The following is a 13,817-nucleotide window of genomic DNA, read 5'->3' on the forward strand; positions in this document are numbered from 1 at the left end:
AGTGGCCAATGGTGCCAGCCTGGTCCCCAGACATAAACCCACCTTGGGGTTTCCAGCTATGGACACTGCCGGTATCCTTTGTGTGCCGGCCCGATCTACTGCGAGTGTCTCCTGTGAGGAGCACCTGATGCTTCAAGGCACTTCTGCACCCTATGCCCCTGGCCTGAGCGTTAGTAGACCGAAGGTTTCTTCACGTCCCCTAGCATCATGAGGCCTGAGCTCCCTGTTGACTCAGACCGACTGGCCTCCGAATCCAAACCTTCAGCCTCTTTGTGAACCGCTCGATCCCCATTGACTAACATTGGGCACCTGACGCTGTATTGCGCCACTCTCACCCCGCTGCTCTAGTGCCGCTGTAGGTGACCTGCTGGTGGCGCCTTGGACCTCGTCCTGTACTCACCTATATGCAGTATTTGTTTTTCCTCCATAAAATAATATTACTGCCTATAAAAATTGCACTGTGTCCATTTTTGAAACCTAAAGTATTTCTTCCTTAAAACATACTTACCTGATCGGATCGATTCTGGTGCATACACATATATAAATATGCGCACAAACAAACGTGATGCAGATAAACAAATAGCCTATGGATTAATAATAGTGTACATTCAATAACTCCTATATACTGGTACAATGTCCCTTCATATTAACATATATTTCAATAAAGTCACATCCCCATGCTCATTCCAAGTTATAACCACAGTTCATTTCTTTTAATTTTTTGTCTGGTTAAGACCAATAATGATTTTTTGGGTCAACTTGAAGAACAAAATCCAACAAAACAAATATGCACAGTATACATTAGAAAACATACTGAATTACACAAAAATAGTTGTTTCCTAACCCCCACATTTACATAGAAAGTGTCCGATCCTACAGTACAATGTGGTCCACTGTGAGGCAATCCTCTGCACTTTAGAGGTACCCTATCCACCTCAAAAAACACTTTCTATGTGCGCGTGTCTATTATTAAATTTGATTCGATATTCAACGGGTTCCTCCTTCTCCACTTGTTGACATGTTTCAGCCCTAGTTGGGCCTCATCAGGACAGAGGTGCAAGGAACAATTGCTAAAGTCTGCCTTCGAATTGCCGATGCAATTATTATTTAATTTAATGCAAAAATGTATCTAACATTTCATGAATGGGCTTTGAGAATCCTGTTTCGTATTTACTGACGGTCTTTGAAAACGTACCCAAATCTCCTTTACCTTCTCCCCAGCTTATCCAGGACGAGCACAGTAGTGACGTAACGCAAAATGATGGGTCCTCTCTACAGCATATGAAGAGGGGCTCCATCTCCCAGATCTCTCTGATTGTCATTGACCTTAGGCTTAATGGGACCCCCAGAAAGGTTCAGGGCTCCCTGAAAGATTTGCGGGCCCCCTGCGCCACAGGGGCTGTAGGAGCTTGCACTAAGCCCCTGAAGCCCAGCCCTTGTGTCATTGCGAAAGCAGATAAGAAGGCGTATGGCTCTTCTGTCCTTAGGGGTGTCTCTCAGCATTGAGGAGTCCTCCCTAAGTTACAGCTGAAACATGGAATTCTTATACAGTCTCAGATGGAATAAACATATCTTCGTAGTCGTTTCTTACTTCCAAGTGTGCCAGGGAATGCTATGTTAGAAAAATACAGTTTCAAGGCAGTAAGAACATAGTGTGGGAAGTACACCATGGGAGAGGATAATCTTGGGTGCCCGTGGTCACCCAGGCCACATTGTTTTATCACCTGCTGTGCTTCTATGGACTAACATCAGACATTTGCATATTGGCTTTTTCCGTGCTACTATAGGAACAGTCCTCACTTGGACTTCCTCGAAAAAGGAAGCGGAGCCTTTCTCTCAGAAGAACATTCTTACTGAGAAGTAGGCCATAGCAGACTGCGGCACGGTACATATTTTTTGTATACTTTTTTGTTGCATTGGAGAGGGTTGTAACAAGTTAAGTAGGATGTTCACCTCCCAGTCAGATTTTTAAACTGTTATCAAGTGTTTGCTGCCACCCCAACCGGCTTCGGTAAGTGGATTTCTTTCAGACTATGACAGTCTCTTGTGTGAGTCTACCTGTGATGCCGCATGTTGTGTGACACCCAAACCTGTCCTCTCGTTCACAGTTTGCAAAGGTCCGCATTCTACGATGCCGCTGATATGCCTGTCTGACTTTGAAGACTACGCCAAGGATCACCTTCCCAAGGCCACCTGGGAGTACTATGCGGCAGGAGCGGATGAGTGCTGCACCCGAGATGACAATCTCCTGGCATTTAAGAGGTACAGAGCAGGCTGTGGGGAAGAGGCCTGGGGGGTTAAAGGGGGGTGTATTCAGAGAGCTCCTCACTCCAGGAACAGTGTCTCTCGATCTACGAAGAGAGAGGCATATGGTGGTGCATACGTGGTGCCCATCGCTGTACCTTGTTCTTGTACATAGATATCTCCTTTTAAATTATGAATATATTATTGTTTAGGCTCCCGTTTAGCAGCATGTCTAGAATGGTCACGTTGTTGGCTGTAGAGTGTGCCAGTGGATAAAGTGTGTTTACCTGTCTGAATCCCTTCTTTTTTTTTTTTATTGAAGTGTACAGGCTGACGACATCTATTGTTGCCAAATGAAATTTGGCTTCCAGTCACTCTCATGGAGTTTGTTTAAAGCATCCTTTGTCCGAGCGTCGGACGTGAAGGGTTGTAGCTGTCAGAACAAATATTCCCCAAGACTGGAACTGACCAAACCTATCTCTGAGATGATCTGGCGGTCCGGTGGTACAATGTCCCCCATGTGAATTTTCGGGAGACTAATAGAATTTGGACAATCTTGGGTGCTCCATGAATAGGTAGTTACTGTTTCTTCTGCAGTAAGATGGCCTTTATGGCACAAGCTTTCCAGATTTTGTTTCAGAAGCAACTGGATCCTGTGCATTGGATCAGAATCCAGTGTTTTATAGCAGTACTCGTCCTGTAGTTGGCGCAGTGGCGTCTTCATGTTGACTTTTCTTTGGAGAATAATAATGTTACCTGTGGAGAAGTGTGGCTCACTGGTTAGTGCGGCAGACTCTGAAGCAGAGATCAGGCCCGGGACCAGGGTTCAAGTCCCGACGCGGCAGGGTCTTGGGCTCAATGTCCACAAACTCGATAATTCTCGCCTCGGCGCCTACTCTAATCATGGGTCCCACGCTGCAACTCTGGGCAATAGCTTGCTTAATCTCCACTATGGCCCCAACAACACTGGGATTGCCTGGCTTCACCTTGGGGGTGCCCAGGAGGGGCATCTCACAGGGAGAGCCAGGAAGGGTTCCACAGCGTTATACAGTGCCGGGACGCCCCGTTGCTGGGGCAGCTGTGCGCTTTACAAGTATACTACACACACACACACACACACCTCCTCCATCCTCCTCCTTCATGAATACCAGGGGTGTGCGAATTATGTGAAATTTCAGCAAAGTTAAGCTTGGTCTTGAGTAATGTAACAGTGGCATTTTGCACTGTGTTTTAGCACAAAATGCATCTTTGTGTTTACTGTGGATGAAAGATGCATTTTGCCCCAAAAATAATGCAAAAAAGCAAAAGCACCACAAACAACAGCTGCTCGCACTCTGTCGTTCATGATGTTCCCTTGTGTTCACAGTAAATATTTACAGCGAGTGGTGCACTCCTGATAAAGTGTTACATTTCGTGTAAAAGAGTAATGCAAAATGTTCAAAAAATTATGCTAGAGGAACACAAATGTTGTGCAGCTCTCATAAGTATGTCTTTTTTGTGAGATTTTGCAAAGCTGCCCTTTCCTGGTAAGTGGTGTCCTTTTTGTATTTCTTGAGAGCTTCTCTAAATTCTCCTTCGTTGCTGCTTGAAAGTGCCCAGGAGACTGCCCACAGGCAGACTGGCTTCTTACAGGGTTGGCTCTGACTTGCCCCAGGGTCAGATGGGCGAGATTTGGGTGGGCACTCATGCATTATGTTCGTAAATGTGGAAGGAGGGACCGAATTACAGTGCTTCCTGGTTCTTCTGAAAACCTTAGGAGCAGAGGGGGAGGAAGTGGATTAATTATCTAAAGGGCTTTATGCTATGTCATCGGCAAGCGCAGTGATAGCGAAATCAACCCGCAGTGTGTGCAGCAAGTGGTAATCTGCATTTCAAAATTTGAGCGCTGTGGAGGGGCAGCCAAGGATTACCAGTACAAGGATCACTCCGGTGAGTACCTGGAGCTACCTTGACCAAGCCCCCGCATCCTGTCTCCCTTCATGGATTGGTGCTGACGTGCTGTCCCTGCTTGAAGCACCTGGTGTCTGTGGCCTACCACACTGCAGCATGACTATTTGAGATCTATCTGAGGATGTGGTGTGAGTCCCAGGAGAGCTGTGGTTGCAGTGAGGTCTGCGCAAGCATCGCTGCAGTCACGCATGACTGCTCAGTGTCATGTGTGACATCCAAGCCAAGGGACCGTCGTGTCGCTCCTCAACAGGGTGCCTGTGTGGGTGCATGTGGAGGGGAGGAAGGGGGCGAAGCACTGGAAGGAAGAGTGCCTGAAGAGAGAGTGTTAGACAATACAGACAAGGTGACACAGGGAACAGCAAACTAAACTTACCTCACTCGCGGGTTAGGTACAGCAGGTAAGTAGCAATGCAACCTCCCCACACAATGGATCGGTCCTTCACGGACCGCAGGAGTGCCAGCGTCCCTCACTTGCGCATTAGGTGTCACACAGGCAGCAGCACTGCAAGCTTCCCTTCTACCCAGCAACCGCTGCCTTCACACACAGCAGTGTCCTTTGTCCACACACAGAGACTGCTGCTGCAAAGGCAAGAGTGGAAGTACTCACGCACACACACTCATGTGTGGCACACTATACACTATAGCATTAGAAGCTTTGAACACACTTCATGCTCAGCACAGACACCTACTGCCAGGCCTTACCCCTCCCCACACACACAGAGGTCACTAGGCCTCATCCCATGTCTCTGGCTCCTCCGCATGCCCTGTGCCGGACTGCCAGTGCCCTCCCAGCCTTTCTGTCATTGAGGGGGTCAACACTCTCCCTCTACCACCCTGAGATTTGCACAAGGAGGCTTGATTGGCAGGCGCATCGCTCCTGTCACTGTCTCATACCTGGAGGAAGGTTGATGTCCCCAGAAGGACCCACATCACACTCCATCCACAGAAGCTGCACTGGCTCCCACTCAGATTAGACGGCAGTTCAAGATGCTGATCCATGCCTACAATACTCTATGTAGGACAGGGGAAACCCATTAAACCAAAGGGTACCTGGGTAATGTAGACTCAAATAAGAAATTGGTACCTTGGTTATACGGTATGCATTATAATTTGAAATAATAAGGAATAAAATTAAAGTATTCCCTATATTAGTGTTTATATCACTATGACCACACTAAGTATATATATCTCTTTTATATAGCCTCCTATCTCATCGTGACCCACAGACACGTAAGCGGTTATTACCAAATGATTTTTATTTTTTATTTTTATCAAGTAAGAAAATTTATATATCTATCATTTCCGATTTCAAAACACGTTTGTATATACAAATAGTTTTTACATATATACAACAGAATAGAAGCCCTTCGTTTCGAGTTAGGATGTCTCACCAAAACCTTAAACAGACATTCCTATTGAGATCACGCAGACTCATATGAGGAAAACAATTAGGTGGAAATAATTTAACCCAATGTCTTAAAGATCCCTCAACACACTATTCAAATTAATCAAAATTATTTATATGTATCTGCTGTCTCTGTATGGTCGACGCGTTTCAGCCAATCAATTCTGGCCTCTTCAGGACTAGGGCTATTCACAATCCATCTATACAAACAACAATTAAAAAGAAGGGAAACAGACATCATTTTCAAGGTCCAAAAATTAATAACCAAAAATACCTATCTACATATTTACATGTGGACATTCAATCAAACATAGTTTATAAAGTATTCCTTCTGTGAGCGGACTGACCCTTGTAACCTGCCATTTGTTAGTACAATTAAATTCATTAAACAAGTAAGAGCATTGTATCTAGATCTCGCTGATTTCTATAGATACCCTCTGTTGTTTCTGGTTACATATATTTTACAAAAGACTTTCTAACTCAGTAAGCGTTATCAAATTGTATTGGTATTTACCCGGTATTAAAGTCGAGAACCCTTATCAACTTTTTCATGGGCTCTTTTGATATGTGTAAATACTCTCTGCGTACTCGGCAATCCAAACAATGATAATATTGCTATGTCCGTAAGCTTCACGACTTCAGCATCTGGTGAAAGAGACCAATATAAGTAAAAGTAAACCAACCATTTGGCTCACGGTTCCAACCAAGCTTTCTAAATGAATTGGGAACGGACTTACTACGCTCGCGCTCCAAGCGCCTCTTTAATTATTTCTAATTGCTCAATCACGGGTGAAAGCCTCAGTAGTGCGCGTTCCTCTCTCCCCGGGGTCTGAAAAATATGTAAACATGACCCGTTTTCATAAGTACCGCGTTGTGTGAAAAGTAAACCAACCATTTGGCTCACGGTTCCAACCAAGCTTTCTAAAAGAATTGGGACCGGACTTACTCAGCTCGTGCTCACAGCGCCTCTTTAATTATTTCTAAGTGCTCAATCACGAGTGAAAGCCTCAGCAGTGCGCGTTCCTCTCTCCCCGGGGTCTGAAAAATATGTAAACATGACCCGTTTTAATAAGCACCGCGTTATGTGCATACCGCGTTTGTTAAGTCTCTAGCAGGCGCATAACACTTACGTTTAGTATTGTCTCTCCGTGTCTCCAAATCGGTCGACTCTCTGGAGTGTTTGTGTATGTCCGCCTCTATTATTTAAACGACACTAAGGAAGGACTCTCATTTCCGGGGTTGGATATACGGAAACCGAGAAGGGGACTTATACTACTTCTTGTTTACCCACATTAACACAAATGAGGGACTATTTCGGTTCTCTGTTAAGAAAGGCATTACTGATGGCTACCCTCATTAGAATACCCCATATTTATGAAAAAAACGGGTTATAAGTTCTATGCTTTACTTATAGATCATGTTATATTATGAGGCTAATTTCATAATATAGTCTAAAGTGATAGTATATATATATTTTTAATTAAGTGGTCAGTCGCTCCTCACAATCTAAACAATGTTTTCAATTACTATATTTCCACAGTATCCGTTACATGTCATATCAAGGAACAAATTTACAGTTTGTTACATTCCAATTTCACACAGCTTTACAATAAAGACCAGATTTCATCTTTTTCATTCAACCCTGTGGTTGCTGTTTTATATTTTTCAATTAGTCTTGCTTCTAATCTGTTTAGTTTAGATTCAAGTTCTTCTGGTTTGGTCTTATCTAGTACACATAATACTGACCAGATTATATCCTCCTCTGAATGTTGGTGTGTTTCAAAATGCTGTACTAAAGGAGCCCCTGTAGTTTTGCATTTGATACGTGACTTGTGTTGCAGAATGCGTTTCTTGACCATCTGGGTGGTTTGCCCAATGTATGTCTTTTTGCATGGACAAGTAATACAATAAATTGCATTCCTTGTGTTGCAATTAGAAAAACTCCTTTGTTGGTGTACTAATCCATTGATCTCTATTTCTTTTGTGTCAGATGATAAATTACAGGCCACACAATTCAAACACCTATAATGGCCAATTATAGGGGGCAATTTTAACATTCCTCTCAGGTTTGTTATTTTTTTGTCCTCTTTTCTCTCAGCTTTCACAAGCATTTGTCTTATATTTTTGCCTTTTTTAAACGCAAATAGAGGTTTCTGGATTCCTAGATGTTCTATGATTTTCCAATGTTTCTGGATAATCTTTTTGATTTTATTAGCTTTTGGGTCGAAGGTCAAGACACATGTTAATGGAGACTCTTTTTCCATTATTTTAGGTGTTAATAGATTTTCTCTTGGAGTAAACCACGCTCTTTTGAGAGCGTTTTTCACTAACCTCTTTGGGTAACCTCTGTTAACCAATTTTTCTCTGAGGATTTCTGCACTCAAAAAGTAGTCTTCTTTTTTACTCGAGTTTCTTTTTATCCTCAAGAATTGGCCATATGGCAAGTTTTCTTTTAGGGTTCTGGGATGGCAGCTGGAAAAGTGTAACAGTGTGTTACGGTCTGTCGTTTTAGTGTACAGGCTCACTTGTAATTCTCCTTCATTGCATTGTACATAGACATCTAGAAAATTCAACTTCTTTTGATGGTATGCCATAGTGAAATTGAATTCTACTGTACGGGAATTGAGCCAATTATGGAAATCCTGTAGCTTGATGATATCTCCCTCCCAAATTAAAAAAATGTCGTCTATAAAGCGACACCAGAATTTTATACAATTTCTGAAGGGGTTGATGTCACTATAAATTAATTTGTTTTCAAATTCTGCCATCACAAGGTTTGCTATCTCTGGTGAGAAGCTACACCCCATTGCTACTCCTGATGTTTGTAGATAAAGTTGACCTTTAAAGTTAAAAAAGTTATTCTTTAAACAAATACTGGCCAAGGATACAATAAATTCTGAAGGGACTTGATGTGGTCTCTCTCTCGCATTTAATACACTTGACATTACCGCTATCGCCTCATCTTGCGGTATATTTGTGTATAATGATTCTATGTCAAAAGACACTAGCAATTGGGTTTCTTCATCGAATGGTAATTTCTCAATTTTGGATATAAAATCCATAGTGTCTCTTATGTATGATTTGGTTTGTTTGACAATCGGAATCAGGAAAAAGTCTGTGTATTTAGCCAAGGGTTCTAATAGAGACCCACACGCCGACACAATAGGTCTTCCCGGGGGGTCTATTATTGACTTGTGCACCTTGGGCAGTACATAAATGTTTGGTATTTTACTGTCTTCTGTGTTTAAAAAGTCAAATTCTTTTTTACACAGCCAACCAAGGTCTAAGCCTTCCTTAGTGATATCAAAGATTTTTTCTTTTAGCCCCACTGAAGGATTGATCTCTAATTTTCTGTAATGTATCCTATTGGACAGCTGTCTATTTACTTCTTGGTCATATTTCTGCACGTCCCATAACACAATTCCACCTCCCTTATCAGCGGGTTTTATAATTAAACTCGCGTTTTCTGAAAGGTTTTTTAATGCTATTTTCTCCATTTTACTGCAGTTAGTATTATAAAAGATTTTTTTGGATTGTAGTTCATCAAGTTCACGTAAAACTACATCTTCAAATATTGAAATATCTGGCGGCAGTAAAACACTCTCTGGTAGGAATTTAGATTTATTTTTCAAACCACTGATGTTTACCGTTTCCTTGGCTTCTCTTTCTAGAAAGAAGGCCTGAAGTCTAATTTTTCTGAGAAAAGTTAATATTTCTCTTTTGGTTTCTATTGGGTTTTGTAGGTTTGTTGGTACAAACGATAGTCCCTTACTTAGGATTGCTGTCTCTATTTCCGTCGGAATGTATTCCGACAAATTGTAAATGGGCATCAAGTTTTTTTCTCTGTTCGCATTTAACAGACTTAACGTCTGTAGGTTTTCTTCCTCGTCCTGAAAGGTTCCTCCTCTTGATTCTGGTATTGATCCTGTTGTGGGTACATCCCTTGTGGTTGTGGTCTCCTCAACAAATGAGGAGACCACAACCACAAGGGATGTACCCACAACAGGATCAATACCAGAATCAAGAGGAGGAACCTTTCAGGACGAGGAAGAAAACCTACATAACCATATGGCCAATTCTTGAGGATAAAAAGAAACTCGAGTAAAAAAGAAGACTACTTTTTGAGTGCAGAAATCCTCAGAGAAAAATTGGTTAACAGAGGTTACCCAAAGAGGTTAGTGAAAAACGCTCTCAAAAGAGCGTGGTTCACTCCAAGAGAAAATCTATTAACACCTAAAATAATGGAAAAAGAGTCTCCATTAACATGTGTCTTGACCTTCGACCCAAAAGCTAATAAAATCAAAAAGATTATCCAGAAACATTGGAAAATCATAGAACATCTAGGAATCCAGAAACCTCTATTTGCGTTTAAAAAAGGCAAAAATATAAGACAAATGCTTGTGAAAGCTGAGAGAAAAGAGGACAAAAAAATAACAGACCTGAGAGGAATGTTAAAATTGCCCCCTATAATTGGCCATTATAGGTGTTTGAATTGTGTGGCCTGTAATTTATCATCTGACACAAAAGAAATAGAGATCAATGGATTAGTACACCAACAAAGGAGTTTTTCTAATTGCAACACAAGGAATGCAATTTATTGTATTACTTGTCCGTGCAAAAAGACATACATTGGGCAAACCACCCAGATGGTCAAGAAACGCATTCTGCAACACAAGTCACGTATCAAATGCAAAACTACAGGGGCTCCTTTAGTACAGCATTTTGAAACACACCAACATTCAGAGGAGGATATAATCTGGTCAGTATTATGTGTACTAGATAAGACCAAACCAGAAGAACTTGAATCTAAACTAAACAGATTAGAAGCAAGACTAATTGAAAAATATAAAACAGCAACCACAGGGTTGAATGAAAAAGATGAAATCTGGTCTTTATTGTAAAGCTGTGTGAAATTGGAATGTAACAAACTGTAAATTTGTTCCTTGATATGACATGTAACGGATACTGTGGAAATATAGTAATTGAAAACATTGTTTAGATTGTGAGGAGCGACTGACCACTTAATTAAAAATATATATATACTATCACTTTAGACTATATTATGAAATTAGCCTCATAATATAACATGATCTATAAGTAAAGCATAGAACTTATAACCCGTTTTTTTCATAAATATGGGGTATTCTAATGAGGGTAGCCATCAGTAATGCCTTTCTTAACAGAGAACCGAAATAGTCCCTCATTTGTGTTAATGTGGGTAAACAAGAAGTAGTATAAGTCCCCTTCTCGGTTTCCGTATATCCAACCCCGGAAATGAAAGTCCTTCCTTAGTGTCGTTTAAATAATAGAGGCGGACATACACAAACACTCCAGAGAGTCGACCGATTTGGAGACACGGAGAGACAATACTAAACGTAAGTGTTATGCGCCTGCTAGAGACTTAACAAACGCGGTATGCACATAACGCGGTGCTTATTAAAACGGGTCATGTTTACATATTTTTCAGACCCCGGGGAGAGAGGAACGCGCACTGCTGAGGCTTTCACTCGTGATTGAGCACTTAGAAATAATTAAAGAGGCGCTGTGAGCACGAGCTGAGTAAGTCCGGTCCCAATTCTTTTAGAAAGCTTGGTTGGAACCGTGAGCCAAATGGTTGGTTTACTTTTCACACAACGCGGTACTTATGAAAACGGGTCATGTTTACATATTTTTCAGACCCCGGGGAGAGAGGAACGCGCACTACTGAGGCTTTCACCCGTGATTGAGCAATTAGAAATAATTAAAGAGGCGCTTGGAGCGCGAGCGTAGTAAGTCCGTTCCCAATTCATTTAGAAAGCTTGGTTGGAACCGTGAGCCAAATGGTTGGTTTACTTTTACTTATATTGGTCTCTTTCACCAGATGCTGAAGTCGTGAAGCTTACGGACATAGCAATATTATCATTGTTTGGATTGCCGAGTACGCAGAGAGTATTTACACATATCAAAAGAGCCCATGAAAAAGTTGATAAGGGTTCTCGACTTTAATACCGGGTAAATACCAATACAATTTGATAACGCTTACTGAGTTAGAAAGTCTTTTGTAAAATATATGTAACCAGAAACAACAGAGGGTATCTATAGAAATCAGCGAGATCTAGATACAATGCTCTTACTTGTTTAATGAATTTAATTGTACTAACAAATGGCAGGTTACAAGGGTCAGTCCGCTCACAGAAGGAATACTTTATAAACTATGTTTGATTGAATGTCCACATGTAAATATGTAGATAGGTATTTTTGGTTATTAATTTTTGGACCTTGAAAATGATGTCTGTTTCCCTTCTTTTTAATTGTTGTTTGTATAGATGGATTGTGAATAGCCCTAGTCCTGAAGAGGCCAGAATTGATTGGCTGAAACGCGTCGACCATACAGAGACAGCAGATACATATAAATAATTTTGATTAATTTGAATAGTGTGTTGAGGGATCTTTAAGACATTGGGTTAAATTATTTCCACCTAATTGTTTTCCTCATATGAGTCTGCGTGATCTCAATAGGAATGTCTGTTTAAGGTTTTGGTGAGACATCCTAACTCGAAACGAAGGGCTTCTATTCTGTTGTATATATGTAAAAACTATTTGTATATACAAACGTGTTTTGAAATCGGAAATGATAGATATATAAATTTTCTTACTTGATAAAAATAAAAAATAAAAATCATTTGGTAATAACCGCTTACGTGTCTGTGGGTCACGATGAGATAGGAGGCTATATAAAAGAGATATATATACTTAGTGTGGTCATAGTGATATAAACACTAATATAGGGAATACTTTAATTTTATTCCTTATTATTTCAAATTATAATACATACCGTATAACCGAGGATCCATGCCTACAAGGCTTGCACAACGAAGGACCAGCAGACATCAACAAACACCTGACCGTCCACCAACCGACAAGGCACTGTCGATCTGCCTCCCTCTGTCACCCCACAGATCCGTTGAGCCAACAGCAGAAGACGTTTCTTCTCACACCCGGCCGCCAAGACTTGGAACAATCTCAGGACCGCACCCTCGCTCCAGCAACTCAGAAGAGAACTAAACACCTGGATGTTTCAATAATGAAACCCCCATGCAGCCGCAAACAGCTCCAGCGCCTCGAGATGCTCACAGGTGATTTGCTGATCTCTATAAATGTCTGATTGATTGATTGATTGATGTACATCCACACTGTCTGTGCAGGCCCTTCACCTGGGAGTTAGGAAAGCACCTGCGGTCCCTGCCGCCCCCCACTGCCCCGGCTGCAGAGTTCATAATAATAATAATAATAATAATACAGATTCTTGTATAGCGCGAACAGCTACCTCACGAGGAGGTGTCCCGGCACTGAAAAGAAACCGCAGCAGCAGAGAGGCATGCAGGGTGAAGTACTAGGCTTTCTGCGCAAAGAGCCAAGTCTTTAGGAGTTTCTTAAAATTGGCTTCTGACGAGGCAGATTGGATGGCAGAGGGGAGGGAGTTCCAGAGCTTCGCCGTGCCTGCAGAAAAAGACCTACCTCCGAGTCTCGCCCTTCTAGCTCGTGGTGCAGCCAGTAGGATATGAGAGTTCGATCGCAGGTGTCTCTCTTGATGGTAGCGGGGAAGTCGGAGTTTAAGATAGTTGGGACAAGTCCCTTTTTGTGCTCTATACGCTAGGGTGAGCGCTTTGGTAGTTCATGTAGCTCGTTAGGCTGGTAAGGCCGCCCTGCCAGGTGCCACACATCACCACACTAAAACACAGTGTGACGCATATTAATTGAAGCGCCGTGAGTCTGTGACGAGACGCTGGACCATAGCAGTGTTGATACTTGTGGCTGTGTTGACCCATGCAGTGAGGCGGGTGTCCGCCAGACCCCGTTTGCGGAGCGGTGTCCAGACCGCTGTAGATGCCGCCCCCTCAGCCTGCGCCAGGACTTTACTTATTATCTAGTGGTTGCTGCTATGCACACGTAATGTGTTCGATAGTAATACAGGGGCGGAGGGCATCCGGCCAGTGCTTTGATTGGGCTGCCTGGCATCAAAGTTTTGGGTACATCTGACTTCTGCCGCCAGAGGATGTTGATCATGACTACAAGCATGGCGCAGCTTCAACCAGCTTCCGCTTCTTGTGGAATTCCAGAACTGAAGAGTCGGCTTGGATGTGCAGTGGCTTGAGGAGGGATGTAGGAGAGGGCCCGACCGCCAGCTGTGCTTCTGCCTATGCGTGAAATGTTCGCGAGGGGGAGTCCAAGCAGAGCA

At 42.4% G+C, this 13,817-nt stretch overlaps 1 protein-coding gene across 4 annotated transcripts in view; it reads left to right on the forward strand.

Moving 5' to 3' along the window:
* LOC147665747 (2-Hydroxyacid oxidase 2-like) overlaps nt 1-13,817 on the forward strand; it is a 198,796-nt gene that overhangs the window by 125,013 nt on the left and 59,966 nt on the right. For all 4 annotated transcript variants that reach the window (XM_086949548.1, XM_086949551.1, XM_086949549.1 and 1 more), the window contains one exon: nt 2,109-2,262. In XM_086949548.1, the coding sequence (XP_086805674.1) occupies nt 2,109-2,262 (154 nt within the window). The remainder of the gene's footprint in view (nt 1-2,108; nt 2,263-13,817) is intronic.

This window comes from Lissotriton vulgaris, unplaced genomic scaffold (assembly GCF_964263255.1).
Source record: "Lissotriton vulgaris unplaced genomic scaffold, aLisVul1.2 SCAFFOLD_2093, whole genome shotgun sequence".
Taxonomy (NCBI): domain Eukaryota; kingdom Metazoa; phylum Chordata; class Amphibia; order Caudata; family Salamandridae; genus Lissotriton; species Lissotriton vulgaris.